Source organism: Nipponia nippon, unplaced genomic scaffold (genome assembly GCF_047370975.1).
Source record: "Nipponia nippon isolate SJK-2023a ecotype South Korea unplaced genomic scaffold, ASM4737097v1 scaffold_5, whole genome shotgun sequence".
NCBI classification, from domain to species: Eukaryota; Metazoa; Chordata; class Aves; order Pelecaniformes; family Threskiornithidae; genus Nipponia; species Nipponia nippon.
Window position 1 is genome coordinate 50313915 of NW_028262369.1, and position 27374 is coordinate 50341288.

The window sequence follows — 27374 nt, forward strand, 5'->3', positions numbered from 1 at the left end:
TACTTCCTTTCTGCTTATTTAAGCTATAGTCAGGCACTGTGCACTAGCTCTCTGAGCTCCTACCGGCTGTAGAAGGGAGAGATCTAGTATAAAATCTTAGCACCCATAGCTCCAAGCCCAAGAGCTCTCTGGCCTACAGGATTACATCCAAGGCAGCAAACATCAGGCAAAGCACAGTAAACATCTAGATTATATGCAAACCTCAGTTTCTTATGTATTAACTTGTCTGTGTGAGGACCAACAGGCTGGACACACAAGGCAGTTGTCAGTCTCATGCTGTTCACCTTAGCCCAACCACGATGCAGATGAACACTTTCTAACCATTACCAACTAGCCTTACCAAGCTTGAAAGGAAGTTAGAGACTGGATTTTTCTGCCTTGGGTTGTAGAGCATGCACCCTTTCTCAGGTGTGCTTGACTTTGCACTTAGCCTAAGCTATACCCTTGGGCCAGTCTATCTAGTTAAGTGAAAATCAACCTGCTATTTGAAACAGAAATACCTGTCAATAAGTTGCATCCAAGACTTAGGAAAGTTTATCTCGTAGCCCCTGGCTCATATCTACACTTACGTGAACAAAGTGACTATGATAAAACAAAGGTGCTTAATAAGCTATCAGAAGTTTGTACTGTAGCCCTTCTTCAGGGCAGAAGGTTTGCTTGTCTTTGCTGTGCATGACATTGAATTACAGCTAGCTATGGAGTCAAGTGCAGGAGTTGGAGTCCAGCTTTGGACAGCCAGCATGAAAGGAAAGACGACGCTGCAGGAGTGAGTTTCCAGTTGGTTTCTCAGCATACATCTTCCAACAGTAAGCCTTTTTAGCATGAAGACTTGCTGAAATGACTCTCACTGTATCTGAGAGATTGCTAGTTCTGTCAGTAGCATCAGCACTCCAGTTAGGTATTGGCTTTGTAGAAACTGTAAGAAGGAAAAAAAAAAGCATGTCAAAACAAGAATTGCAGTTGCCATATTTCCACACCCTTAAATGGCTAGAAACCAACTATCCAGTGTTCTGTGTGATTATTTAGCTTCTCTGTTGCTGTTTGCAAAGTACCTTTGTTACTATTTTAACCTTGGATATGGAGAAAGCACATGCCTACATTCTGCTCCTTTCAGAGCCCTCTGACTTCTGCTCCTGTCGCGTGTGAAGCAGGGTACCTAAGAAATGCCCTGCTCCTACTCCAGCTTTTTGGAAGGGGAGAATCCTAGGACTTCTGCTCCTTTAGCTACCTCCCTCCTTCTGTAGGAAGGTGACTAGGCCAGTTTCCTTGAATACCCATATTTTCCCATACTGAATCTATGTCTGACTTGAACTCATTATCCCTATTATGGAAGAGCCATAACTGAATTTACACAACATACTTTCCAGAAGAGAACCCTTCTTCAGAAAGCCTATTCAGTTGAGTGTCTCTCATGTTTACTTACCTGCAACATAGAAAGTTGTTTCAGCCACTTTTAAAAAACAGGCAATGTAACACTAACAGTTAGTGGCTTGCAGTTGTCCTACCAAAGGCTGAAATTGTTAAGAGATGCCTCCCAGCAAAGCTTATTTTCTTTCCTTTGATGAACTCACACTCCAGGAAAGAGGTACATGAGTGGGGGCCCAGTTGTAGCCTCTAACATTCCCTCTGTACCCAGAACAATGAAGTCAGCACATCATAGACAGACTAAATGTAAGCAATTGTATTCACACAAACTGTTCTTTAACTCAGAAGACCATATTGTAGTGCTTGAAGAAACTTCAGAAAGGATTAATTCTCTATGGTTTTAAAGTATATTATAGATGCCTCTATAAGGAGACCAGCACCTTTATGAAAAGGGTTACAAGTGAAATAGTTTTAAACAATATATTTTGACACTTAAGATCATCTGTTGAATCTTGGCTCACCCACACACCATTTTTTTTATATAGCAGGTAATTATATGCATCTTCTGTCTGTATCTTAATAACTGCAATACTAGAAAACTAATTAACTTTTTAAAGATTTTTTTATTAAGTTTGGGATCTTTTAAGCCTAAGTTTTGGCCAATGGGCAAAGAAACTTTCCTGTTAATGCCATAGCTAATACACCTATTTCTAGCCCACGACTAGGGTTACTAGCTTCTGCTGCAATATAGTAGTAAAATACTGGTGCTCTAACACCAGAACTAATTATGACTAAAAGCTGAGGGTTTAACTAACTTCTTGCAGGAAATTATGCATAAGAAACATGAAACCTTCATTTTTAAGAGTAAGGCATTTCTAGTCAGGTACAACTATTTTATTTGTCCAGCATTAGTTAGGACAACATGCTACTTAAACTCACCTTTATAATCCCATCACAGTGTGCTGAGGCAATTGCTGTAGAAACTTTCACCAGTTTTGTAGCTGACAAGTGGATCTTAAAGTGTCTGTGGAAGTGAGAGTAAAGGCAGTCCATAAAGACATCCACCTCTTCTTGAGTGATCTCTCCTGGAGTTTTTTGGACTGTGTCCCACAGAGCTTTTGCATCCTCTGGATGAATGGCATATGAAATATCCAGAGGCTGGGGCAGATGGGGGACAGAGAAAACAAGTTCCATGGCACATGCAGTTTTGTCCACTTTGCATCCGGTCCACATAGCTGCCATCCAACTGAGATGGAGAGGGCTGATGGCTAAACGGCGGAAGCAGCAGTCAAAGGTCTTCTGAAACCAACTTCCAACAATGGATGTGTAACTCTCTGCCCCGTTAGCAAGAAACAAAGGTAAACAAGTGAAGTCCTCTGGCACGTTCTCAGAAAGATCATCTCCAGACACACAGCAGAACCAGCCCGACCATATGAGTTTCTCTTCCGAGTTTTTTGGGGAAGCCGGTGATCTCGAAGAAAGCTGGGATAGGGAGAAGCAGCATTTGAATGCTACAGAGCAAGTTTGACTTTTTTTAGCCAAAGATGGTTTCTGGTTTATAATTTCAAGTGTTTGGTAGAAAATTTTTCTCAGGGCCTTGCATGCAACATTATTTTCTGTAAAGCTCATGCAGTTACTCAGTCTATCCATTACATCCCTAAAAGATGTGGGCAATTCTGTCAAAAACAGTGGGAAAAACACTTTTTAACTTCACTGGGAACAGTCCTGACATCTGAGTTAATGCTGCTTAAGAAGATCCAATCTGTGGTATGTCCTATAACCATTGCCATACTGACCTTGGCATTTCAGTAGCATGTTTCGCTTAAGGCAAAGCATTTCAGAAATACTAATTAGACTTGAGCTATGGCCAGGAGGTAGGATTTTACCAACATTATCCAGAAAGCTAAATAACCTGTCTGACTTCTCGCAGTAAATTGACTACTGAACTAGAAAGTTGGACAAAGATTGCTCCTTATAGTCTTACTCTGATCTCATCAGAGAGTTGAACTCAAAATTGCAATTAAACCTATCCATTGCTTATGAGATGTTCTGTTCCAGTTAAAAATAGACAGGACTCACTTTCATTAAATCTCAACAGATACTACAGTAATTACTCCATACAGCTAGGGTTTAGGTTTTTTTCTTAAAAGACAGAGCAAAAGCAACTTGTAAAATGCCAGTCTCAATTATAATTATCAAAACTGCTAGGAAGACTCCATACCTGCACCAGAATCGCAGCCTGGTCTTGGTCACTACCTTTCAGGTCTGGAAGGCTGGAGACAGCCACTTTGATGTCTAGCTCAACGCCTATTTCCACCGCCAGTCCTTTCTGCTTCTCGGCAGCAATAAAAGCACTAAGCAGTCTCGCGTAGTCCCTCAGCCGAGCATTGGAGAATCTGTACAGAGGGGTGACGCTGTATAAGGTCCACTGCTTGCGCAGCAGAAACGCTGTTCTCTGGGGGTCTGCGTTTTCCTAATTTAAAAAAAAAAAAAATAAGAAAACAATATTAAAACCCAACAAACAAGGATAGCTTCTCCCTTCAGGGCTTGCAGAGGGCCCGCAGGGCCCGGGCTCCCTGCCCGAGCAGGGATGGTTTTCCCGCCTAGCAGCACCGAGCAGGAGGCAGCGGCGCTGAGGCGGCGGCGAGTCCCGCGGACGTGGGGAACGGAGGGGAGCGAGCGCGGGAGAAGCGCCGGCACCGGCGGGGCAGCCCAGCTGAGGGGACAGGTAGGCCCCGCCGCCACTACCACCACCCCGGCCCTACCTGGGAGAGCGGCGGGGGCGGGAGCAGCCGACCGCTGGGGCTCAGCCCGAACCGCCCGTACGTCCGCCCAAACGGCGGCCCCCGCGACAGCCGCCCGATGCTGGGCAGCGTCCGCGCCGCCCCGTCTACCGACTCCATAGCCGATACCAGGCCCGGCACCGCTCCCCGCCGAGCGCCGTTTGAAACCCCTTCCCGTCAGCCCCCGCGGCGCGCCGGGCGGGGCGCCGTCCCGGCCGCCATATTTGTGGCGGGCGGAAGGAGGGGAATGAGGTAGCGGTGGCTGGCTGGCTGGTTGGCGGGGCGAGGTGAGGTGAGGCGAGGCTCCTTGGGCCCGGCTGCTCTGCCGCGGCTCCGGGTGAGGAGCCTTTCCCCGATGTGCGCGGGGGAGGCGGGCGTTACTGTGAGGTGGCCCATCTGCTGCGGCCGGGGGCCTCCCCGCCGCTCCCGGCCCTGGCCGCAGGGGCTCTGCCCCGCGCCGGTGCCGCAGGCCCCGCTGCGAGCTGGGGCTCCGCGGCAGGGCTGCCCCTGAGGGGGAGAGGCTGAGGCTCGGGGGCTGGCGCCTTCCCTCCTGCGTCTTGATCTTTAACAACCGTCAGGTTTGTGACGGGCCCCTCTTGTTTCTGGTTCAGGTGCAAGCTGTGGAATGGCCCTTCCCCGCCTGCTGCGGCTGCTGCCCCCGCTGCCCCGGGCGCTGGCCCGGCCGCGCTGCGGGCGGGCTCTGCACCGGGCAGCCCCTGCCCCGGCACCGGCGGCTCCAGGTGAGAAAGAAGCGTTTGTCTTACCCCCACCGCCGCCTTTTCTGGGTTTTGGTTGGGTTTTTTTTCTCCCTGGGACCCAGGTCAGGGTAGTCTGCAGAGGAGACTGAAGGCACAGTCATGATAAACTGTTTTCTCTAGATCAATTTTTTAAGTGTCTTCTCCAAACCATGTTTTTATTTGACTTTTGGCATCTCACAGTGGATTGCGATTCGAAGTGTATCAAAACTAATTTGTCTAACTTTTTTTTTTCCTTTTACTTTGCTTTTTCTTCTTTCTTCTGTAGCACACAATCTATAAACAACAGGGGTAGCTGGATGCCTAACACAAAGACAAATCTTCTTGCCCTCTACTTTATACTTTACAGCCTTTAGGCTGTGATGAAGGTAGCAAGGGAGACTAGTTCATATATTTGTATACATCTATATATGTCTAGGTAATAGCATCTTGAAATTTCTCCTTGCAAGCTGAAATTCTAGCACGTTCTATAAACGATGTGCTTGGTTTTACAACTAAGTCATGACACCAGGCACGCAGGGTCTGTCAAAAGTCTTCTGTAATCATGGTTCAGGCCTTTTACCAATAGTTGCAGGCAGGAAGCTGTTCAATGTACACCCACATGATGCGTGTCAGTGTGTTTCAGTCTTGGCTTGTCAAGCCCCCTTTCTGCTGTGTCTTCTAGATTCAAATGTGGAATTGTTAACATGCCTCAGGACTGATCTGCAGGTTCCCCTTCTCTTGCCCCTGAAGTTTGCAGGGCAACAGTTTGCAGCAAGACTGCGTTCAGATTTCTGTATGAAAATTTGACTGACACATAGAAATAATTCCTCTTAAAAACGTATTTAGAATAATTTCATGTCATATTTATGCCCTAATATCTTACAACAGTCGCATTGGGGATATATGGAGTAATTTCTTTGTATATGTCTAAATTATATTGGTGTTGGGGGAACTCTGTAACGGTTTTGCCTGCCTTGTGTGCAAAAGCCACAAAAGAATTTATTATTTTCGTTCAAGACTTCAATAGCTTTGTCACTCGGACCAACACTTGTGGAGAGCTGTGTTCTGTGCACGTGGGACAAGAGGTCACACTGTATGGATGGATTCAGTATCAAAGGTAAATGGAAACCAAGGTGGCAATGGAGATGCTTATTTGCCAGATGCAATGTATGTTCTAGGCCTGGATTCAAACACTTTTTTTATGCTTCAGGTTATCCTTTCATATCCTGCAGTAGTTACTTCTGAAGTGAGTAAAACAGTTGAGAACTGTGCCAGATCAGTACTTAAAAATTCAGAGTTTCATACAAATGTTAATTGATCCTCATTACAGCACTGTAAAGCACTTAAATATTATTACCCTTGTTGTATAGGAGAGAAAACAAGTAATAGCATATTTATAGTAATTCTAACAGCTATGAGCAAATAATTCTCTTATATACTGTCCTTGAATTTTAAGCAGATGATGTTTGTCTTTTCAACTACAGGATCTAATGATGCAATTATTTTAAAATACGCAAGCTTTGCTTATAAAAAGAAATACTAAGAAAAGGTAGTAAATAGAGGATGAAACATTAATTCCAATAGTTCGCTATAGGTGGTGTGATATAATCACTCCTAATAGAGTTGTACGTTTTGTAAATGTAGGGTGAAAAGCGTGTCTGCATACATCATGGACGATGCTCCAAAGTATTCTGATCCTGAGTATGTGCTTGTAAAATGGAAATAGGTCCTGTGGCTTTGATGAAATTAATTTGTATCAAAAGTCTTGTTTTGCATTTTACAGTTGAGAGGCTGGTTTTTATCCAGCATTGTTCTGCAGTGATGGTCTGCATGGATTTTTTTTTTTGTCAGTCCTGGGCATCTCATCTTTGAACAGTTGTGGGTGGAGTTCCAGGAAAGAGAGTTAGGACTATTGCAATGAGATTGTTGTGCTCTTGCTTTTAAAGACAGCCAGAGCGTGTTCCATTTGACAGCTTCTTGGTGGATTAAGTACAACGGTAGCTGTCTCTACTGCAGCTGAAGAGATCAAAATTTATGATTCTGGGTCTAGGAGTGTGGATTGTTCATATGAAACTTTTTATGGGACCAGTGTTGTTCTCCTTGTTTTGTGGTTGGATTTTTTTTTTTTGTATCCATGTGAACTTTAGTTTTATTGCTCATCTAAATGTGTTTGTCTGAACGATGTTTTCCAGCAGGAAACTGTGTGTGTTCAGAATCCCTGCTCTACATGGATTAATGTTCAAGTTAAAATCCTGCCTCTCCTGGTTATTTGCACATGGTTTGTCTGTCACTGGGCAAAATCTGAAACAAATTATTTGGATTAGATTCAGATGTGTGAAAAATATCTGTACATACATTACTTGGAAGTGCTTTGAGATTAGTCACAAGGTATAGAAAGTAGCTAGTTGCGATGTGCTTTGGCTTAAAAAGCAGAAGACTACTGAATTTTTGCAAAAACTGTTTTTTCTTTTGTGTTTTTCATGGATCAGACAAGGCCTGTTTCTGGTTTTGAGGGATTTCCAGGGACTGACCCAGATCATCATTCCACAGGATGAGGTAAGTGCTACCAAAGTACGAGTACTATTTTTATTTTTCCTTTGGTAGCTTGGGTTCAGCAGACATGGAGAGCAGAATGAAGTACTTTGTCAGACTGAGCGTTCTGACTCACAAGTGGATTTAAGCGTCATGAGAGCCCTGATCTGATACTGCAACAGAAAGATTAATGCTGTTTCCTCTGGCTTAGGAGGAGTGATCCCGGATTCAAGTGGGACATTAAGAAATGAGGCCCTTGAGCATGGTGCGTTTGTCCTGCTCTTTGAATTTCTGTGAGACATTGTCGTCATCTTGCAGGCACATTCCCATGTGAAGAAGCTCTTGTCTAATGCCCCAGTGGAGTCTGTTGTGCGAGTGACTGGAATTGTGTCCCCTCGGCCCCCTGGGCAGGAGAATCCGGTGAGGATGTTGAGGTCTTGCAGGGGTTTTATTCCTTGGGGAAAAGAGCTCTGGATAGTAGGATTATGCTGGGTTCTGTGTCATAGCTTTGCCATGGGTTCTGGGCATGCGACAGCCTATCTTCAGATAATGTGAGGTGAAATAACTGCTATGATATGTAGCTTAGGAGAACCTCAAAGCAAATTATACACCCACGAATTAAATTGTATTCCAGCCCTTTGAAAGGATAATGGCTAGCTTTTTCAGGCTTTCAAAGTGTGGTTGGGAATTTCTTTTTCTTGAAAATAAGTATTGTCATCACAAGTTCCACAGCATGTGATGACCTGTTTCTCACTCAGAATAGATTTTGCTGTTCTCATTGTATAGGAAACAGGTTGAATAATTTTGTAATGTTATGCATTCCTCAGCTCTCATTGTAATCAGCTGTAGGTTAATCTGTCAGGATTGTACATACCCCATCACTGACAAGTCTAAAAAGAGAACATGGATTTATGACCATAACTTTTTTTGCTTGACCACTTATAGATGTCAATAAAGAATGTAGGCTTCAAGCAATGCTTTTGTTTCTTCTAATCATTTATCATTTTCTTGGAAGGTTGTATATACTTTCCTCTGGTAAACAGGAGTTCCGTAGGATCAAATGAACTTTGATATGGCACAGTGCTAAGTGGGGGAAGCTGGCTGTTCTCCCTTGGGATCTAAGAAAAAGACAACTAGTTCTGAGAACTGGTGTTCAGAACTGGAAGTTCTGAGAAGTTCCTCAGAAGTTGCCTTTTTTGACTTGCATTAAGGACTGATGTTGATGCTGCTAATGCATGCTGAAATGTATACTGTGTGATTTCATTGAAGCTGATGGAACTAGTATTTTGTCCAAATGCATGTGCCCTAGAAGGGTCTGTGCCTGACTGTTCCTCTGTGCTCAGCATGTCCTTCAAGGAGAAGGCAAAGGAAAAGTAGTTCTATTTCTTGTAGAGATCCGTATGCTATTGGGAAAGAGCATGCTGTCTTTGGTGAGGTGACTTGTCTTTTTCTGAACAGAGGGGAGATCTAGGAGAAATCTGTCCTTGAGAGAAGTTCTCTGAGTTATACTGTGTTAGAAGGCAGGGAGGATAATCACATGGGTCACTTTTTTCCCCAACCATCTGTGAAATATTTTTGTCCAATAGTTTTCCCTACATTTTGAATCTAATTTTTTTCTTGCCTTTTTGCTCCAGAAAATGCCAACAGGAGATATTGAAGTGAAGGCGGAGACTGCCGAGATCCTAAACCCCTGCAAGAAGCTACCTTTTGAAATCAAGGATTTTATCAAGGTGTCTTTGGTGGTTTTTTTGTTTGGTGGTTTGTTTTTTTTTTTTTTTTTTACCAAAGTGGTGGCTTTTCAATAAATTGGAAATTTGCCCAGAGTGATGGCAAAACATCTGAGAGCTTCGTCTGGTTCTCCCAGCTCTGCTTTGGGGGAAGGATGGTATTTAAAATAGAGGCGCTGCTTGTTAGCTGTGAGGATGTATTTCTAATTAGAGCTAAGCAGAAAACAAGGCTTGAATGATTCCAGTGCACAGGGTTTTCTAATATCACTGTAAGAACCAGATGGTAAAGGGAAGAGTGAAAGAAATCAGGCTATGCTAGCTTTTTTGAGAGTGTGAAACAGAACCTGCCAATGCACTGCTGTGTTTTAAGGCAAGGGTGCTTAGTCTTATCTGGACAAGTAGCTAGTCAGCCAGAGGATTTTCTTCCTCTGTAAGTACACAGCCTTATAAGAGGTTAGTTTTAGTGCAGGCTCCATGGTGTAGGAGTCACATCACTGTTCACTGAAGATATTCTCTGTGCCATTCAAACTTTGACTGATACATGGGTGTTGGAATTGGGAGAACTGGGTCCTGTTTCTTCCATGTTATGGGTCCTGGACAAGTCCCGTCATCTGCACTGCTTTAGTTTTCCTGTCTGTAATAAGGATGTATCACCATTTAGTTGGTCCTGTAGATCTATGTATGATACCACTCCTCTGCTTAAAAATCACAAGGAGGATTGCTACAGTCTGTTGCAGTGGACTGAGAATAAGGAGGTCTGAAATCCTGAGCTTCATTGAGGCAGCTCTTATCACATAAATGTCTGTTTTGTTTTGTTTAAAGTAATTATCAAGCATGGAAACACTCTCAGTGGCTGATGTTCATCTGTGTAGGCTGTAGGTAATGGGTGGGTTGTGGCAATAGAGCAGCCTCCTTTTTTAGCTTCCCCCTTTTGTCTTGTGGCTTTAGGAGCAGCTTCATTGGACATGCAATTTGAATTTTGTCTCTTAATCCTAATTATCTCTTATCTCCAGAAATCAGAGGCCTTACGGATGCAGTATCGCTACTTGGACTTGCGTAGCTTCCAGTTGCAGTATAACCTGCGGCTGAGATCACAGATAGTGATGAGGATGCGGGAATATCTGTGTAACCTCCATGGTAAGAAAAGTGCTTGAAGAACAGTGTGCAGCAAACAACATTTTAGCCCTTCCTTCTTCTGTTTTCTATTGCTGAGAGAGATTGCTAATCAACTTGCTGCTCCAAACTGGTCCCACTTAGTAAGGACATGTCTGCTTGCAGTGGGGTATTTAGAGGGATGTTGGCAGGCCTGAAGAACAAAGTATGTTGAAATTCCTTAGCGTGGTACAAACCAGTTGTTTCAAATAAGCTATATCCAGTGAGAAGAGGCCTTTTGCAGGTAGTTTCCCTCTTTTGGTCACCCAACTTCAGGCATGTCAAAGAGATGGATTTCTTATAGGGCTTTTGCTTATCTTAAAATCAGGAAGTCCTTTTTGGAAAAGCAAAGCCTAGTTCAAAACAGAGAATTAACAATTCTTCAGCCTGTACGGAGTCCTCTGTCATCAAGAGTTTTGGCAGGACATCAGGGTAGCTCAGAGCCTTTAAATCTGTCATTACACAAGTTATTCTTGGAAGCAGCAAAATCTGTAGATTTTGGAGAGGCTACATGGTCTGCTAGATTACCTATTTTGCTGACTAACCCTGCTCTATCTTACTTTGTGTCATACTAGTTCTTCCTGCTCTTAGCATATTCTGTGTCTGAAGCATGTCTCTGTTCCTCAGGGTTTGTGGATGTAGAAACTCCAACGCTCTTTAAAAGAACCCCAGGGGTATGTATTCTGTTAGTAATGCATTTTAGCCTCCTGCAATTGCATAGGCAGTTCATGGTTGAATTATTGTCAATTGCCACTCGTCCTTCATTGCTGTTCCCTCACTAAGTAACAGCTCATGTGCAAATTTCTGATATGATACATGGATCTTTTAAAAAGTAGAGGGTGCGAAAGGGAAGAGGTGATATCTTGTGTCTTAATTTGGGATCTTCAAATGAATAAAGCTTCTGTCTTGTAGAGTGCATGTTGAATGCAAGTCCTGTCCTGGGACAGCCAGATTATAAAACCAAACAACTTCCTGTAAGCGCTGTTCCCCCAGCACATCTCTTAACTAGTAGGTTACTGCAATGGCACTACTCGAGTCATTTTAATTTCTGAATTTATATTTCTTTCTTTCATTTCAAAAATAATCACAGAGGACAGAGCTGTAGCCCAGGAACTATTGATGCAGCTAACACATGGACTTCTTGCATTTAAACACCTGTCTTGGATGGTGTATTGTTATGCATTAGTCTCTCAGAGCAGGAGATGGAGAATCCTCCTTTGGGATATTTTGGACCAAGTTCGTTAACAGATTTTTTTTTTTTTTTAAGTGTAATGTACAAACAGCCATTCCTTCACAGGCAGGATTTCATAACGGGGAAAATAGGTCCTGTCCTCTTGCTCTCCTAGTCTGTGCTCTCTGTCAGGAATGGAGGCCACTTGCTGAACTGTGTAAGCTTTTCTTTCTGATGCTAGGGAGCAAAAGAATTCCTTGTGCCCTCGAGGGAAGCAGGCAAGTTCTACTCTTTGCCGCAGAGTCCTCAGCAGTTCAAGCAGCTGCTCATGATTGGAGGCCTGGACAGGTAAGAGTTTCTTGGACTCCTCTGCATGTGCTGTCCAGGGTTTGCTTGCTTTGATCTGTGAGGTTTTAGATAGTTCCCCAAAAACTTACTGCCAAGGGTTTTGTGTTTTGAAGAGGGATCCTTAAATACTTAGGACTTTTCAGCTAGGCCAGGCCCTTCCCCCCCCGCCCCCCAGCAATAATGCCTCCCAGTAAGAGGAAATGTATCCTGTTTGAAGGCTGAAGTCTTCACTGTTGTTTTAAATGGAAACCTGATCTGAAGCAGTCTGCCTGAAGGGCAGAAAATCTAGTGTGTGATAAAAGCCCCTCTACAATAACCTATAGAACTAATTCAGATGAGGCTGGGCAGCTGAACAGGACTGAGACAAGGAAAGCATGTTCTCAGGGTGCATGAGTACAAAGCTTGTAACTGTGCTTGGTCCTCCAAATAAAATTGAAGGAGAGGGAGACAGTTCATGCAGTGAACTGCAGGCCAGGTCTTCATCATGAGTGAGTTTTGCGTGGTCATCAGTAGAGTCCAGGTTTGGAGTGGAAGGTGGGAAAATGGGTTGCATATGCCCCTGTTGGGACGCAGCTCACCTGGTAGCCTCCACATGCCTCTGGAGGTATGGTTGGAGATGGATACAGCTACCGATACAGTTGCTTCCACTCCCAAGTTTCATGCCTTTGAGGGGATGGGAATGACCGGGGCTATGATCATCTGCTGCAAAGGGAACAGACCTCTCTTCTCTCTTTTTTTTTTTTTTTTTTTTTTTTAATGGTCAATTCTATAGCCACAATTTAGTTTAGGGTACTTTAAATTGTTATCTGAGTAAAAGTCCTATTGCAGGTACTTTCAGGTTGCTCGCTGCTACCGAGATGAAGGTTCACGGCCTGACAGGCAGCCTGAATTCACTCAGGTAACCAGCTCGCACTGCCTTTTACCCTCCTCCTCACCCCAAACAGCTTGTAGCTGTTTTGCTTTCTGATGGCTTAGTTTCTACTAGCTCTTGTGCTGCTTGGGGGGCACAGTGTTGTTTGCTGCATGTTTCACAGACACAGCCCTTTGAAGTTAGTATGGGACATGCACAGAGTGGTTACTGTCCTTGGATGACTGCACAGTCCTACTTGCAGTAGATGTGGGAATTGTGTCGCAGCAGTGATTGTACTTGATGATGCAATCTCCTCCTGTCCTGCTGGCTCGGGCATCCCATTCCTCAGCCTTGAGATCCCAGGCAGAGTTAGCCTGGTTCATTCAATGCTTCTTCTGTCCTTGTCATCATTACCTCATTCACGTTCTCTGAGGAGATAGTGTCCTGAGTCATCAGGCTGTAGGGAGATCGTAAGCACGCCCTCAGTCTAATGCAGTCGTGCTATGATTTAATGTAGTATATTGTTTCTTTTTATGCTGGCTTTATAGTCAAGAGCTTCTGCAAGTAGCAATGCAAAGGCAAAACCTGTAGCTAATGTGGAATCCCCCCTCTTATTTTCTATTTTAAGATAGATATAGAGATGTCATTTGTAGATCAAGCTGGGATCCAGAGATTGATAGAGGGCCTCCTGCAATATTCCTGGCCTGAGGAAAGAGGCTGCATTACGACTCCTTTCCCTTCCATGACATACAAGGAGGCACTGGCTGACTATGGGACTGATAAACCAGACACTCGTTTTGGGATGAAGGTGAGGGTTTGCCCATTGGAAACTTGCAGCTTCTCCTTTCTGTTAGTGTTTTAATAATGTTTGTTTGGATCATGTATACACGATTGGCTGGGGTTCTTAATGCTGTAATTTACCCAAGGTGTTTATCCCATCATCGCTGCTTTGTACAGGTAATCATCTCTTGGCTGTGGGAAAACATATGTTTTAAGAAAGCTTTATTTTAAAGATAAAGTAGTGTTAGGAAGCAATGCATCTTGGCTGCCTTAGGAACAGAAGCCCATAAGGCATCCACAGATACTGTAAGTGCTTTTGTTTACTGCACTCCAAAGCATACTCCTGGTGAGCATGCTTCATGACAGGCTTCTCCAGCCTTCTAATGGCCTGAAGATACTTTCAAGATAACTGGCAGCAGTTATGTGCATACATTGTTTGTATATGAAACAAGAGTACGAAAGTATGAAATAAGTATTGACAAAAGTATTAAGAGGAACAGTGCTAAAAAGCAAGAAAGCATCTTGTATTGTCCCAGGAATTAATTTTGGGGGTTTCTTTTTCAGTATGCAGCTCTTCCTACTGTGGTAGGATGTCACCATCTCAACCTTGGATTTTCCTGGCTCAAACACAATTTTGGGTTTTCCCAGCTGTCTTGCGTTTCTGTTTCTGCAGTGTTCAGCTTCCTAATGGTTATTCCAGCTTGGCCCCATTCACTTCTTTGTGAGCCATTTGATTTCACTGAATGAAGAAGTGATGTCCCAGGGAATGGTGTTGAAGGTGTTAAGACACAGGTGCAGGATTTTTGCTTCATGTTCCTACCACCACTGCTTTTTCCTGTGATCTTTCCTTTCTCAGATAGTGGATATCAGTGACTTTTTACAAAGATCGGACATTCAGTTTGTGCAGAATGCACTCAGTTACCCACACGGTACTGTCAAAGCCATTTGTATCCCTCAGGGAGTGGTAAGTGATGCTTTTACATACTGCTTGTGGTTTATGTGAAATAAATAAAATACCAATTTGAATTCCTTCGCTGGTATGGAAATGTTCGTTGCTATTACTGGGGGAGTAGTGCCCTTCAGGGAACTTGGGATTGGTTGTGATTGACGTCAGGTTGGGCTGAGTGGTGTTAGAAGAGGGGAATGGAGATGATCAGGTGACGGGAAGAATATATTGTCCTCAGGAAGGAGCGGAAGAACACAGAGCTGCAAGGTCCCTTGAAGATAGGGAAGCCTCTTGGAGCATCAGCTTGCTTTTGTCAAGGATGGCTTCTGATGTGCATCTCAATAATAAATTGTGCCCTGTGGCAAGAGATTGAAATAGAGCCAGGTATGGCGCAACTCTGTTCTGGACTAGTGAGAGAAAAGTCAGGTGGTTACAAGCCCTTCTCATGTTTGCTTTTGATGCGTTTGTGGGCACAACTCATGTCTTGTAGTGAGAATGTCACAGACCAAATCCAAGGCTGACAACAGATGTAGAAGATTGACACAGCTATTTATTTTGGCAGGCAAGCAGATATAATTCTGGCTGTGGTTATATTAGCAGCTTGGGCAGTATGGGGGGGAAAAAAAATCCACTAACCACCGAGTTTTATTTGGGGAATAGGACTTTCTGACCATGGTTTCTCTTGGGATTCCTTTAATTTTGGCACAAAACACAAGTTACTAACTTCCCACAAGAGGGCACTAAGGTGTGCGTTTGAGCAAAACAAAAGTGGAATCTTGAGCCTCTCTAAACATTAGAGTAGCTGAGAAAATAAAGATCTTGATGCAGGTCCTCATTTACTGCATTTCTTTGCATGTGAGAGTCAGCCCAATTGGTTCCCTCTGTTTCTCCAAATTGAGCTATGCCTTCCCCATCAACACTGTGGTGTTATAACCTTGTTCCTGCATGCTGGAGACAGTTAGTTGGCATAATCTCACTCTGCTGACCAGCTACATCTGATCTGTGAGCGGGGAGGAAAAACTGCAGCCAGATGTACAATCTAGAGGGGCCTCTTCCTGAAAGGAGCCCTTGGAGAAGACACCTAGCTGCAGCCTAGTGTCCTGTTCCACAGCCCTCATAAGAACTCACTGGAAACAAAAGAACTTGAGAAGTCTGGAAACAGCTTGGTCAGTAGATTTGAATCCTGGTCAGGCTTTCCATATATTTTGCTGATGTTTAATGTGTCTTCTCTTGCTCTTTCCCCAGAGATACCTTAAAAATAAAGATTTGGAGTCATTAAAGGAGTCTGCAAAATCCCAGTTTAACCAGGTGAGACAGAAACACTGCTGAGGCATTGGAAATGGTGAATGACAAGGTGTGTATAAAGGCACTTGCAGGCAGAGGAAGGTAGAAGAGTATTTTTTAATAGCTGAGAGTCAGTGCCTGAGCATGTGATGCTTCAAGACCAGAGAGGGCAGCACTGGACTGAACATACTCTTATCTTTCTCTAGGAAATCATGGAGATTATTTGCAAGCCTGATGGAAGCTTGAAGTCTCTGCTTACAAAGTTTCTTAGTGAGAAGCAGCAGTCAGAGCTTATCCAAGCGCTGAACATGCAGGTGGATGATGTGGTACTGCTGGCAGCTGGTGAACACAAGCAAGTGGTAGGAGGCATTTCTTGGGTGGCTGTGTGAGTTGAATGTTGCTGATGATGCCTTTGATGTTATCTGACCTTATTCTAATTCTTATTATTATTAAAATAGGTCATCATCTAATTCTATGTTTCTCTGGAGCTGAAGCTATAGCAACAGCAAATAATGCACGAAACGTACCTATTGCTTTTATTTCTTTCAGTCAAATTCTGTGAAGAACTTGTAACTGAAACAAAGGCTGGAATATAAAACAGGAACAAATCAGTGCCTCCTTTTTTCTCACCGTAATTTTTAAAGCATCAAACAGATAGGAAAACAAGGTCAACTAGGTAATTTCATCTCCCATAAGCAGATGATGAGAGTGAAGCACAGCTGCTTATTAGCAGCAGTGATGGGAGATTCTGTCCCTAACCCCTTCTGTGTTCTTGCCAGCAGACATTGCTTTCCAGGCATTGGTTTATGACAAGGTGTCATGCTTTGCTTGATAGTCAAAATTTTCTGTGCCTTCATTTCTCTGTCTGCAAAGTGCAGATCTGGCCTGTTCTCCGCCAGTTAATCCATGTTTGTGTAGAGCTTGAGGTTAGTGTAGGAGAGTTCTGTGAGGATGGAACACTTGGAAGAAAATGAGCTTTCCAGCTCCTTACTCGTCTTTCTTTGTCAAACCCTGGAGCTGCTGCTGCTGCCTCAGCAGGAAGGTGATATCTTTTAGGAGACAAGGCAAAAGTGTTTAAGGCAACAATGCATTATAACTGATGCTGTCTGTGATACTACCTTTATGAAACGCTCTTTCCTTGGTTGGTGTTTGAGTGACTTCCCTGTTAGTAAAATTGCCCTGTCTCATTCTCTTCCTTCTCTGTTGCAGTGCTCTGCATTAGGAAGCCTACGGTTGGAGAGTGCTGACCTCCTTGAGGCGGCTGGGCTGGTACTCCGTGGTCCTACGACTTTTCACTTTCTGTGGGTGGTGGATTTTCCACTTTTTCTCCCCAAGGAAGAGAATCCCACTGAACTGGAATCTGCCCATCACCCTTTCACTGCTCCTCATCCTTCAGATACCAGCCTCCTCTATTCTGATCCCACAAAGGTAACTAACTTCATGCCTGTCATGCTGGCTCTTTTTCAGCTGTGTGTCCTGGAAAACTGGGCAAGTAGCATCTGTTTTTACTGTAAAAAAGGATGTTCTTTCATGGAACTGACGGCATATTGTACATATCTGTTTGGAAGAGATGGCTCCTGTGAGTGGAAAATATCCATGTGTGCTCCTGACAAAAGGGGCTTATAGGAAACAGTTGCTTAAGGGGAGGAGTCTTATGTTCTGACCCATCCCATGTTGCTTCAGGTTTTGATCAACTTTGCAAAAGCATTTATACTGTTCCTGCCACTGTCAGCAGGATACCTTTGATAGGACTCTGATAGCTGAACTGCAAGGTACCACTGAGAGAGTAGTGTTGTAGTGTGTCATGTCTTCGTTCCCAGTCTCTTTGCTGTCTGTGTGCAGGTTGGTGTTAAATGCAGCTGTGCCCCAGCCTTGCTAAGGTGCTTGTTCATTTCTTTCTGCAGGTCCGTAGCCAGCACTATGACCTTGTGCTGAACGGCAGTGAAGTTGGAGGTGGCTCCATCAGAATTCATAGCGCAGAACAGCAGCGTTTTGTGCTGGAGAAAGTGCTGAAGGTAACACCTATGGATGTTTCTAACATTCTCTTGGAGATTTAAAGGACTCATTAATTTAAATATCCATTTCAAATTCTGAAAGAAACACTCGTGTGCTTCTCCAGATAAAGAAATGTAACTCCCAGCCCTGAGTGATATATGACTTCATCATACCTTCATCTCACGTTGCTAGTAGGGAGAGTGTCGTTTGTCCAGTGACACTTCTTATGTAATTTTGCAGGAGGATTCTGAGGTGCTTTCCCATCTGCTTGAGGCTTTGGAGTTTGGAGCTCCACCTCATGGAGGAATCGCTTTAGGTGAGTGCTCTGTAGCTCTCCAGGATGCCGGTGTCTTGTGACTTTTTTTTTTGGTGTATTAGATCCCAGGAACAAGCCTCATGCTTGTTAGCAAAAGCCCTGTCTCCTCCTGACAAAGTGGGCTGTTTTGCTATTAGGCACCACCAACATGGTAACACTGTGTGGGTTTACACAGTGCTTCCATCTCTGTAGCTGCTTTGTAGAAGGAAACCAAGGTTTTGTCACCAAGCGCAGAATGTTTTGGTGTTCCTCCCCAGCATCATAGTGTGATTTAGTTCTTTTGCAAGGCCCAAATCACATGTTGGTGGCTCTAAAGATGATCCTTATGCGCTGCTCTACAAACAGTATATTTGTTAAGAGTAGGTCATCTTTATTCTCATTCCTGTGCAGCCAGAACAGGATCCCTGTGCTGCATACCCAGAGGCCTGGGACAGCATGGTACTTTGTTTCATGGCCCGGGTCACAGCCACAACCTTGCCCTCTGCTTCAGTCTCACTTCCCTTCTTCCTTATCTGTTTTGCTCACTAGTTCAGATAATGTCAAATATTTTTCCTAGAACCTTGCAAGTTTGTGGTTTTAAAAAGAAGAAAAAAACCAAAGCAAAACCCCCTGCCAAAACAAACAAACAAAAAACTTACAAAGAACAAAGGTAGCATTTTAACCTGCAGTCTTCCAGTGTGATTTCCCTCCATCCAGTCACCCAGAGGCTCTTGTTTTTGAATTCCTCCTAGTTGTAATCCTTCAGAACTGGTTGATAAAGAACTTTGTTTGAGCAGTTAAGCAGAGCCCTGACAGTGTTTGGGCCACTTAGCTGCCCTGGTTTTTTTATGCTGTCTTTGCAACGGCACTGCTTCTGTCTTGCAGTCCTTGGTGTGTTGCAGAACTTTCTGTAATACTGAAAAGCTTTATTTTGCTAGGCATTTCTGCTCTTCAGGCAAGTCTGTTTCTCTGCTACTGGTTGAGATTATTTTTTCCCCTTACTTGCTTCAGTTTTATTCTTCAAGCTCAGTAGTATTATCTTACTCCATCTTTCTGATTTTTCTGAATCGGAGGAAGTAAAATAGGACCATAACTCAAGTGGTTCACCAATTTCTTTTCTGCTTCTAGGACTTGACAGGCTGATCTCTCTCATTGTTGATGCTCCAAGTATCAGAGATGTCATTGCTTTTCCTAAATCCTTCAGAGGACGGGACCTGATGGGCAATGCTCCAGACTATGTCACTCCAGAAGAACTAGAGCCATATCACATCCAGGTTTCCTGGCCTCTTGCAGAAAAAGAGGCAAAGCAAAACTGACTTAAAGCCAGTGATGTAAGCTGATCTGTTTAACCAGAGGTGGTTACAGCTTCTAAATACTAGAATTCTGTTCAGAAAACCAACTGTTATGGGAGGGTGGAGGGCAGTGCAACCCCACTGCACCATGGCAGTTTCAGGACTGAATGGGAAATAGATACGAGGGCTCCCCGATAGGAATTCACCTTTAGGTTGTAATGGGAAAGAGAAGTAGAAGAGCAAAAGAAAAGAGCATAATTTTAACATAGGGTATTGAGAATGTTGGCTTTGGGATGTCATACCGGAGTGATGATGAGATGTAATTTTTTTCACTCCTCACTTTTTCCATGGCTCTTGTAAAGTATTTCTCCTCCCATCCAGAGGAGACAGTGTCAGCTTCCCTGGCAGATGGTCTGTATTCCTGATGATCCTTGAATCTGTTAGCTGAGGGCTGTGACAATACAGCAGTGCTGTGCTGGGCCAAGAGCTCTGGAGACTTCACAGCAAAACTTCAGTGCGACCAGCAGCTTATCTCATGCTGGAGGATACAAGATCGTCCAGAACTTGACACAGGGAGTTCATATTCAGCTGTGTTCTCTCTTCAAAGACTGGGAGGGAAGGGTTTATCATTTGCAACGGTTGTCCTCATAATACTTGTCAAACAGGAGGTGATCTGTCCTTGGGGCCTGTGGTCCTGCTGCTTTTCAGCACACTAATTCTGAAGTTTGTATGTTTGTAAATAAAATTTATCTGACAATGTGGTTTTGACTGAGCTTGGCTTTGGGCTTTCTCTACAAGAAGAAAGAGCCACCAGTTCTTTATGACCCCTGATCCCTTCAGGAGACAAGAAATCTGTGACAGCACAGCAGGGTTACCAATCTGCTGTGCATTTTGCCTAGTCCCGCAAACCTGCGGCTACAGTGGTGAGTGATGCAGCAGCAAGTTCCTTGCAAGTAACTGTCTCCATCCCGGTCCCGCACCAGAAGAGCCACAGCACAGGAGCGACTCTGTACTGAGTGGAGCGTGGGCTCTAGCAGCATCCTGCCAGACCAAGCCACTTGGCTCTGCTCTGTAGTGTACAGCAGGCCCTCTGCAGAGGCACTCCAGTAGGTGTTCTTAACTCTGTGTTTAGGTTGGAGAAAGCAGAGAATTGGTGGGAGGGAGGAAGGTGAAGAAACTGAGGAAAAGAGAAGCTAGGAAGATGGTGCAAAGGAAGAAAAGGGTAAGCTACTGTGTCCCATCTGGTAAGGACAGCGGGAGGCACCTGCCAGTGAAAGTGCATGAGGACAGAAGGAAGACTGCAGTTCTTGTCTGAGCTGATACTGAACTCCAGCCTTCTGCAGGAGATCCTATCCTGCAGGTTCTAACAGATTCGGGGCTGCTCCAAGGGTTATTGGCTATTCAGTCTCCACATTGTGGGATAACACGATGTGGTGGTGCACGCTGTTTGGTTTGGTTTTTTGTTGTGGTTTTTTTTTTAAATACTGGACTGTCTTGTTGTTATGAAACAGTAAGGGAGGTAGCTCTTCTCCTTAAGGTTGGGTCTTTTTTTTTTTTTTTTTGAGTACTTTATACAGGCTAAAAGTACCATCCATAGACAAGCAATAGTAGAGCTGACGTGCAGCTGCTTGGCAGATTATAAGATGATGGAGTTGTGTGTAAGAGAAAACTTAAACCTTTTTTATGGTATGATTGTTATCATCAGTCTCAGAGCATGGTTAAATACTATTAAAAAAAAAAGAAAACCAACACAATCCTGGATTTGTATTCATATTCATTCTAGCCAAACACTGTGAACACCTTAATTTTTTCCTTGTACGAGCTATTCATTCTTGTCTTGAAATTAATTCACCTTTGTTTCACCAGTTTTTTTTTCCTAAGTAGAAGCTGTCAGTAATGGGGCGAGGATCAGTTTTCAGAGAGAAGCTGAGCTGAAAATTGGATCCCTAAGCAGATCCATGTTAAAAACAATTTTTAAATTTTTTGTTGTTTTTGCGGGTAGGAGAGTCACCTTGTGAGATTGATACCAGATATTTTTGTTCCCTTAACTTGTAAGTGGCGATATGGAATGCAGCCACTACAAGGCTATGTATTCTTTTCAGACTGCCTTTTTAGAGTGTGCTGGATTTTGTTTAGTTTCTTTACTGCTAGCGAGATTAAGATTTGCATGGAATTTGCTTGAGGATCATCTGTGTTCCTAAAGCAGGGATCTCAGAGGTTTGTTTGAGGACATGGAATCACAGAAAATAAGTTATTCTGAAGAGTTCTTCACTCCCCCCAGACTATTATTTATAGTAACTGTAAACATAATCTGCTGAGCTCTTTTTTTTTTTTTTTTTTTCAATTGTGAAATAAGGAGTGCTGTATCATTTGGTTAGTAACTGCAAAGGCAAATGCTGTTTACATCTGAAGAGTCCCAGTTCTTTAAATTAGGATTATCATCAAGCGTTCAAAGGGTAACTGATGCCCTAACAGGCTTAGGCAGAAACGTAACACTGGAACGTTCTTCTTGAGAGCGCTTGTTAAAACATGTGAGCGAGCTCTCTCTGAGGCAAACACATCCCTCTTTCTTGTGCAAGCTGTTCTGCGCGATGTTTGTTTACCCACTGCTGTATTAAGGACTCACTGCAGTTATAAGTGTGTGACACAGCTACGATTAGTTACAGCGAAAAAAATGCAACAGAACGTGTTATCTGAGCTGCTGCGGTCCTGCCGCAATTAGGTCAGCAGAAAAGATGTATCCCAAATTTATGCAAGCCATCTATGCTTGGATTTGTGAATGAAGGTGGCTTACAATACAAGTGTGTGAATTTGCCAGTGGTTGTGTGAATGTTGCCACAGAGATGTTGATTGTTTTGTGTTTTATAGAGCGTTGCGTAAGGTTTCACTTGGGCTTGTGGAAGCCTGATCTACAGAAAGTCACTTTTAAACCACAATCTAGTTGGCATACTTGGCTGCCTATTTTGGTAGAAGCAAGAGTAGACAGACATTACAAAGAACTACGTGGGAATAAGGGGCGGTCATGTTGCAGACCAACATCTCGTGTCTGCTGGAGAAAAGCTGCTGGCCTGTGATCCTGAAAATAGATGTTAAAGCCACTACTTCAGTTCAGCGCAACGTCCATCAGAAAGACGTGCTGAAAATAAGCTACAGCACAACCACAAACTGCAAGCTTTCACAGAGCCCTTGTTGCTTCTACCCTCCTTTCTTTTTCCTGTACGAGACAAACTTATGGAGAAATGTTGCTATGTCAGCTATGCTAGAAAATGCAAAGTCCTGGACTCCTCTATTAAGAGTTAATCTTTAAGTAATCTTTCATTAGAGATGTGGTGCATAAGAAAAGATTGGTGAATCTGTACTGCTGTGTGCTTTGGGTTGGTTGGTTTGTTTTTTTTTTTCCCTTCCTCACACAGCACAAGTCTCCAGGCCCAAGCCAAACTAGCAGTGTAAATCTGCTCATCAACTTAATGAGAATCCAAAGTCTGTGAGGGTGCCTTTACACTGTTTCTTTTTGTCCAAAGAGCAAGCAGTAATACAATTAGTACATACAGACTCCTCCCTGTGTTGGAGGTACTAACGAGACTGTTGGCTGGTACCAGAAATGCCCCCGGCACACAGAACAGCCTCCCATGCTGCGGCATGCATGCGTGTAAAATTAGTAACAAAACCCATATCGTTACTATCTCCAGATTCCTGCACTGATTTCCATGTGCCCTCGTGACTCCTCTGCTCTTTCTTCAACCTCTTTTCAATGTGTCTGTGTGTGTATATGATGGACAGGACAGTGCTCTACCTGGAGCAGCTGGCTTTGTTGGAAATAGAATCACCAGCTGGACACAGGTGCTGCCTGAGGATTTGTTTTGGGTCTTTGCTGGTATGGATCAGCTTGTGATGGTTGAGTGTGTTCCCTGACGTGGTCTTCTCAGCTCCAGAGAACTTAATGACTAGCATACATGGGAGGTGAACATTAGGGTGGGCGATAGGATTGTACAAGGATTGCTCTTGCAGGAGCCAGAGTTGTATCTAAGGCCTCTGTACTCCTTTAACCCCACCAGCTGGCTGATTTTCTTCTGTTAGATCTGAACAAAACACTGGTCAAATGGAGAGACAGTGTATTCCCCACCTGTAGGGGAAGTGGCTCTGTGCGTGTTTCAATCGATTTCACTAGAACAACCCTCTAGTAAGTTTATACTGCCCTTTTGTAATACCAGAGATAAGTTTCTGGTATGTTTCGGTATTTTTTTTCAGGAATGTAGCACGCTGGTGGGATTCTCAGCAGCCAGAGGTTATTTGCTTTTTTTTTCTGAAAAGTTTCCAAGCCTATCCACAATATTTTAGGTTGGGCCAAGCTGGAGAGAGATTGCAGCATTTGATTTCGGCTACCCCAGATGGCAAGGGTTTCGTACAAACTGCCATAAAGACAGGAACTGTTTTCAGAACTCAAGCTGGAGTTTAATCCTATATTGTGCTGGTATCTATTTCTCTAGAGTTACCTAAATTACAACGTAACTTCACAGCAGCTTTGTGTAATCCCACGCTGCAGATACCCAGAGGGTCAGGGTGCTGATTAATTCCATGTTCTGTTGAAAACAGACCACTGCTATATGAAAGTATTATCATTTGTAACAAGTCAGCAGAAATTTTCAAGGAATGGTTTCAGCTGTTTGCAGCTGGATTTGTACCCACTGTTTTACCCCATAAGGAAAAGGGGGGAACTGCTGCTCTCTACCGTCACTCTCCTGTAGCCCAAGTCTGACAGGAAGATGTTTGTGTATACTTTTCTTCTGTCTTGAAGAGCACGGGGACCTTAGCTCGGACCTGGTGAAAGGACACTCAGTGTGGTGGAAGCCAGAGGACGTTACTTGGGTGTACAAAGCTACCCCTGGAGCTAGACTGTATGCTAGACCCGGTGCTGCTGCATGTGAGCAGGAGGCAGTGCTTCGTACATTCGTGCGGCGAATCTCCAGCCCCAGGAAGGCATGGCTCCGCTGCTCTGTACTTTACCGGCATCTCTCCCACTGGGACGAATGGAGCAGGTATAGGCATCAGGTGGTGCTACGCTGATGTCAAGCATCTGGTGAATACAGGCAGCCTCAGAAAAAGTCTTTAATGGTAAGAGCGGAAGGATAAGGAGAGCTTATGCTCTCAAAGGTAAGGGTTTCTATTTTTTCCCCTGCTTACTTTATACCTTTAGTTGCTTGCACAATGATTTGTTTTGACCGCACTTGCTTGCTGTTGTCAGTGTATGTAACCAGCCGTCTCATGAGGATGCTTGGTACGCTCTTTGGCCCATGTGTTAACAGCAGCAGAAAAGGTGTAGATAACTGACAGCCACCTAAATGGTACCAGATGGAAATCCCCTGTGTAAGCGTCACGTGGCTTCACCTCTAAATATTTGGGCTCTTATTTTAGGCTTGTGTTCTAGTTTGTTGGGTTTTTTCAAAGCATTGTTTTATGTAATTAAAAAATGTTGATTACATGCAGTCACCAGCTGTGCCAGCCACAATTTTACAGCAAACAGAGCTCCGTGACAGCTATATTCAGATGAATTGGTCACATTTGCCTCTAATAATCCATCAGACTCCAGCTTTCTTGTTATGTTTTGATAACCTTTGTGTTTACTGTAATGATAAAGTAGAGTTGAAGAAAAGCATTATGGACAGTTCTCCCATTAATTTGGTCATATTTTAAATATATTTGTATTTCTATAGCCATGAGTTCTGTTAAATTACGTGTTATTCTAAAAAGTACTTCCTCTTGCTTAATTTAAATCTCTTATCTGATCATTTCACAAAGTACCTTCCCATGTAGGTTATTAGAAGGAATGAATACTCAAATTTCTTCTGTTTTCCATTCTGCTCATCACTTCATGAATTAATATCCTCTGTTTTTCAATCACATCAATTTCAAGCTGTACAGTTTTAGGCGATTTCACCTACCTTCCTGTGGAAATCACTGCGTACCTCCTGTGCTACCAGCCGTGACTTTCCGTACACCCATCAACAGCTGAAGTGGCCAAAAGTTGATGCTGTTGTAGGCTGTTTGGAGTCTTTTTTTTTTCCCCCATATATGTTACTGTTTGTATTTACCAACCTTCACTTTCTGCTCTGTACTGTGTAAAGGTATAGATAATTTTTTTTTTCTTAATACTAACTGAAGTACATGGTTAATACTAGGTTTTGCACCAAAAAAGTTATCAGAAAGATCACAAAGTACCTGAAAAAGGAAGTGGCAGGCTTTGGCAACACTTTGCACTTTCCCAAGCAGCAGGCGTATACCAAAGTGAATGATATAAAAAAAACATTCCTGAGAACAGTTAGTACAAGGGGCACATACAGTGACAGTTTTCTCTGGAACAACAATCATAGTGTACTATTGGATTTTTTTAATACTATTCTCTATTTGGAGAGCGATAGATTTAAAGCACTCTCAGTCCTGAGAATTTTACTTGCTTGCTTAGCAGTTTGAAGAGCATTGTAATTGAAGGCTTCAGCTCTTTGATGGTGTCCCTTGAAATGCAGGCTCCTCCTTTGTCACCTGTTCAATTTTTCTTGTCATTAGATCTTTATTTGTGTATAAAGAAAAATACGTCCAGTACCATTCTGTAAAAGAAAAGCCTTAAATGTTTTTTGTTGTTTGTTTTTTTTTTCTTGTAGCATGAACAGAACTAATTTGACAGCAATTACAGTGCCAGGGCTCTGAGTAGGGTGGTACTGAGCAACTCTAATCCTTTCAAACAGCATCATTTCACTTTGAGGAGCAAAACAACAGTGTCCAGAGCAAAATGGGTGTGATATTTCTTGTGGGTCATACAGCCCCCGGTAACTGCAGAATGCCATTTTTTTTGGTGGCTCTGTACAAACATATCAGAGAACAAATAGGAGAGGTGGGTGGATGACAGGCTGACTAGCTCAAGGTCACACAGGGTATAGTCCCAGAGGGAGCATCCCAGGAATACTGTAACAGCTCACATAGGAAGCTAACTCATCTCTAGCCTCCCGTGCTTCTTTACAAGGAAAAAATGCTGGGGTTTAAACAAAAAGTACTATGTCATATTCATAGTAAAAGTTTAAAAAGCAATTATGGAAGGTAAGAGCTTGATTTGGATGTTTGGGATGTCCTGTAAAAATCCCAAGAATGCTTTAAATAGAAGTTAAAGTGAAAGGATATAAAGCCATGAATTCTCAGGTCGTATTTTCATTGTTAATATTGTATAACTAAAGACAGATCCAGCAAATCCCTGGCAAATGTTTGGGGGGGGGGGGGGGGAATGATTCTTTTAAAGGGAGGAGCATAATTTTAGTACAGCTGCCACACAAATATACAGGACCAGGCTCTACCCACGATTGCCTTTGGAGGTAGCTTGCTGGTTTTAATGCAGTTGCAGGAGCCACATGAAGAAAATGTCTGGCATGCTGTTACTAATTTCATTTGTGGAAGATGAGATAAATAGTAATGAATATAAGCACCCATTAAATGTAGACTCACCAGTTAAATAACTATGCTGACTAAATTAATACGCAAGGAGGTACTTTGTAGTCAGGATGACAGTCAGCTGGAATGATACTTTCTGAAAGGCAATTTCTGTGAGTTTATCATTTTATTAATGCTACCTGAACAACCTTCTGTTTAAATCTAAGTTGTGAGCCTGCAGACTTTTTCTTCATGTCAAGGTCATTTCCATCCCCCCTTTCTGCTCCTGGCTGCTTCCTTGGCAGTGCCGATCAAAGCATTTGAGGGATGCCTGGTGAGCAGTGCTTCATTATTTCAACTAGGACCAATTTTTGGGTCCAGCACACTGCATGGCCTCATAAACAGCAGCTGCAGCACAGGTGAAGAATAGGAATAAATGACTGAGGTTTGGGGAATGTAGGAATGAGGACTGCTTAAGCTGACTTGAAGTAAAAGAATGTGCGATTAATTCATGCTGCCATCTTGTGGCTCCTGCTTGGAAAGATATTAAAATACTGGAAATTGTCAAAATAATCAGAATCTATCATGCAACAGTACGAAATACTGAAGCTGTTCTTTAAATAGCCAGTGATACAGATTTTTGTGCATTTTCCTAGGAGTTACTGTTCCCTTTGAAATCATAGAGTGGAATGCCATTTTTTTCC

The 27374-nt window shown here is 43.2% G+C and overlaps 2 protein-coding genes across 10 annotated transcripts in view; one reads left to right on the forward strand and one right to left on the reverse strand.

Moving 5' to 3' along the window:
* Nucleotides 1-5: 5 nt before the first annotated feature.
* On the reverse strand, nucleotides 6-4391 carry CENPL (centromere protein L). Its single transcript, XM_087734077.1, has 4 exons — nucleotides 4131-4391; nucleotides 3587-3838; nucleotides 2305-2847; nucleotides 6-916 (listed from the first exon to the last, which is right to left on the reverse strand). The coding sequence occupies exons 1-4, from the start codon at nucleotides 4266-4268 to the stop codon at nucleotides 845-847; spliced, it is 1005 nt and encodes a 334-aa protein (XP_087590203.1). The 5' UTR covers nucleotides 4269-4391; the 3' UTR covers nucleotides 6-844.
* The window catches only part of DARS2 (aspartyl-tRNA synthetase 2, mitochondrial), a 29458-nt gene continuing 6037 nt past the window's right edge, over nucleotides 3954-27374 (forward strand). Inside the window, exons 1-19 of one of the 9 annotated variants that reach the window (XR_015699156.1) lie at nucleotides 4357-4440; nucleotides 4760-4888; nucleotides 5903-6002; nucleotides 7375-7441; nucleotides 7736-7837; nucleotides 9052-9147; nucleotides 10158-10281; nucleotides 10924-10970; nucleotides 11709-11815; nucleotides 12644-12713; nucleotides 13294-13473; nucleotides 14302-14409; nucleotides 15637-15699; nucleotides 15882-16034; nucleotides 16885-17103; nucleotides 17580-17690; nucleotides 17911-17986; nucleotides 19094-19296; nucleotides 24053-24408. Coding sequence is in view for 8 of the 9 variants with exons in the window: in XM_087734068.1 (XP_087590194.1) it covers nucleotides 4774-4888; nucleotides 5903-6002; nucleotides 7375-7441; nucleotides 7736-7837; nucleotides 9052-9147; nucleotides 10158-10281; nucleotides 10924-10970; nucleotides 11709-11815; nucleotides 12644-12713; nucleotides 13294-13473; nucleotides 14302-14409; nucleotides 15637-15699; nucleotides 15882-16034; nucleotides 16885-17103; nucleotides 17580-17690; nucleotides 17911-17986; nucleotides 19094-19281 (1926 nt within the window). In the remaining variant the exon portion in view is untranslated. Of the gene's footprint in view, nucleotides 4094-4304; nucleotides 4486-4759; nucleotides 4889-5902; nucleotides 6003-7374; nucleotides 7442-7735; nucleotides 7838-9051; nucleotides 9148-10157; nucleotides 10282-10923; nucleotides 10971-11708; nucleotides 11816-12643; nucleotides 12714-13293; nucleotides 13474-14301; nucleotides 14410-15636; nucleotides 15700-15881; nucleotides 16035-16884; nucleotides 17104-17579; nucleotides 17691-17910; nucleotides 17987-19093; nucleotides 20019-24052; nucleotides 25877-27374 lie in introns of those variants that run through there. The other 8 variants (XM_087734071.1, XM_087734070.1, XM_087734068.1 and 5 more) reach the window with 8 other exon arrangements.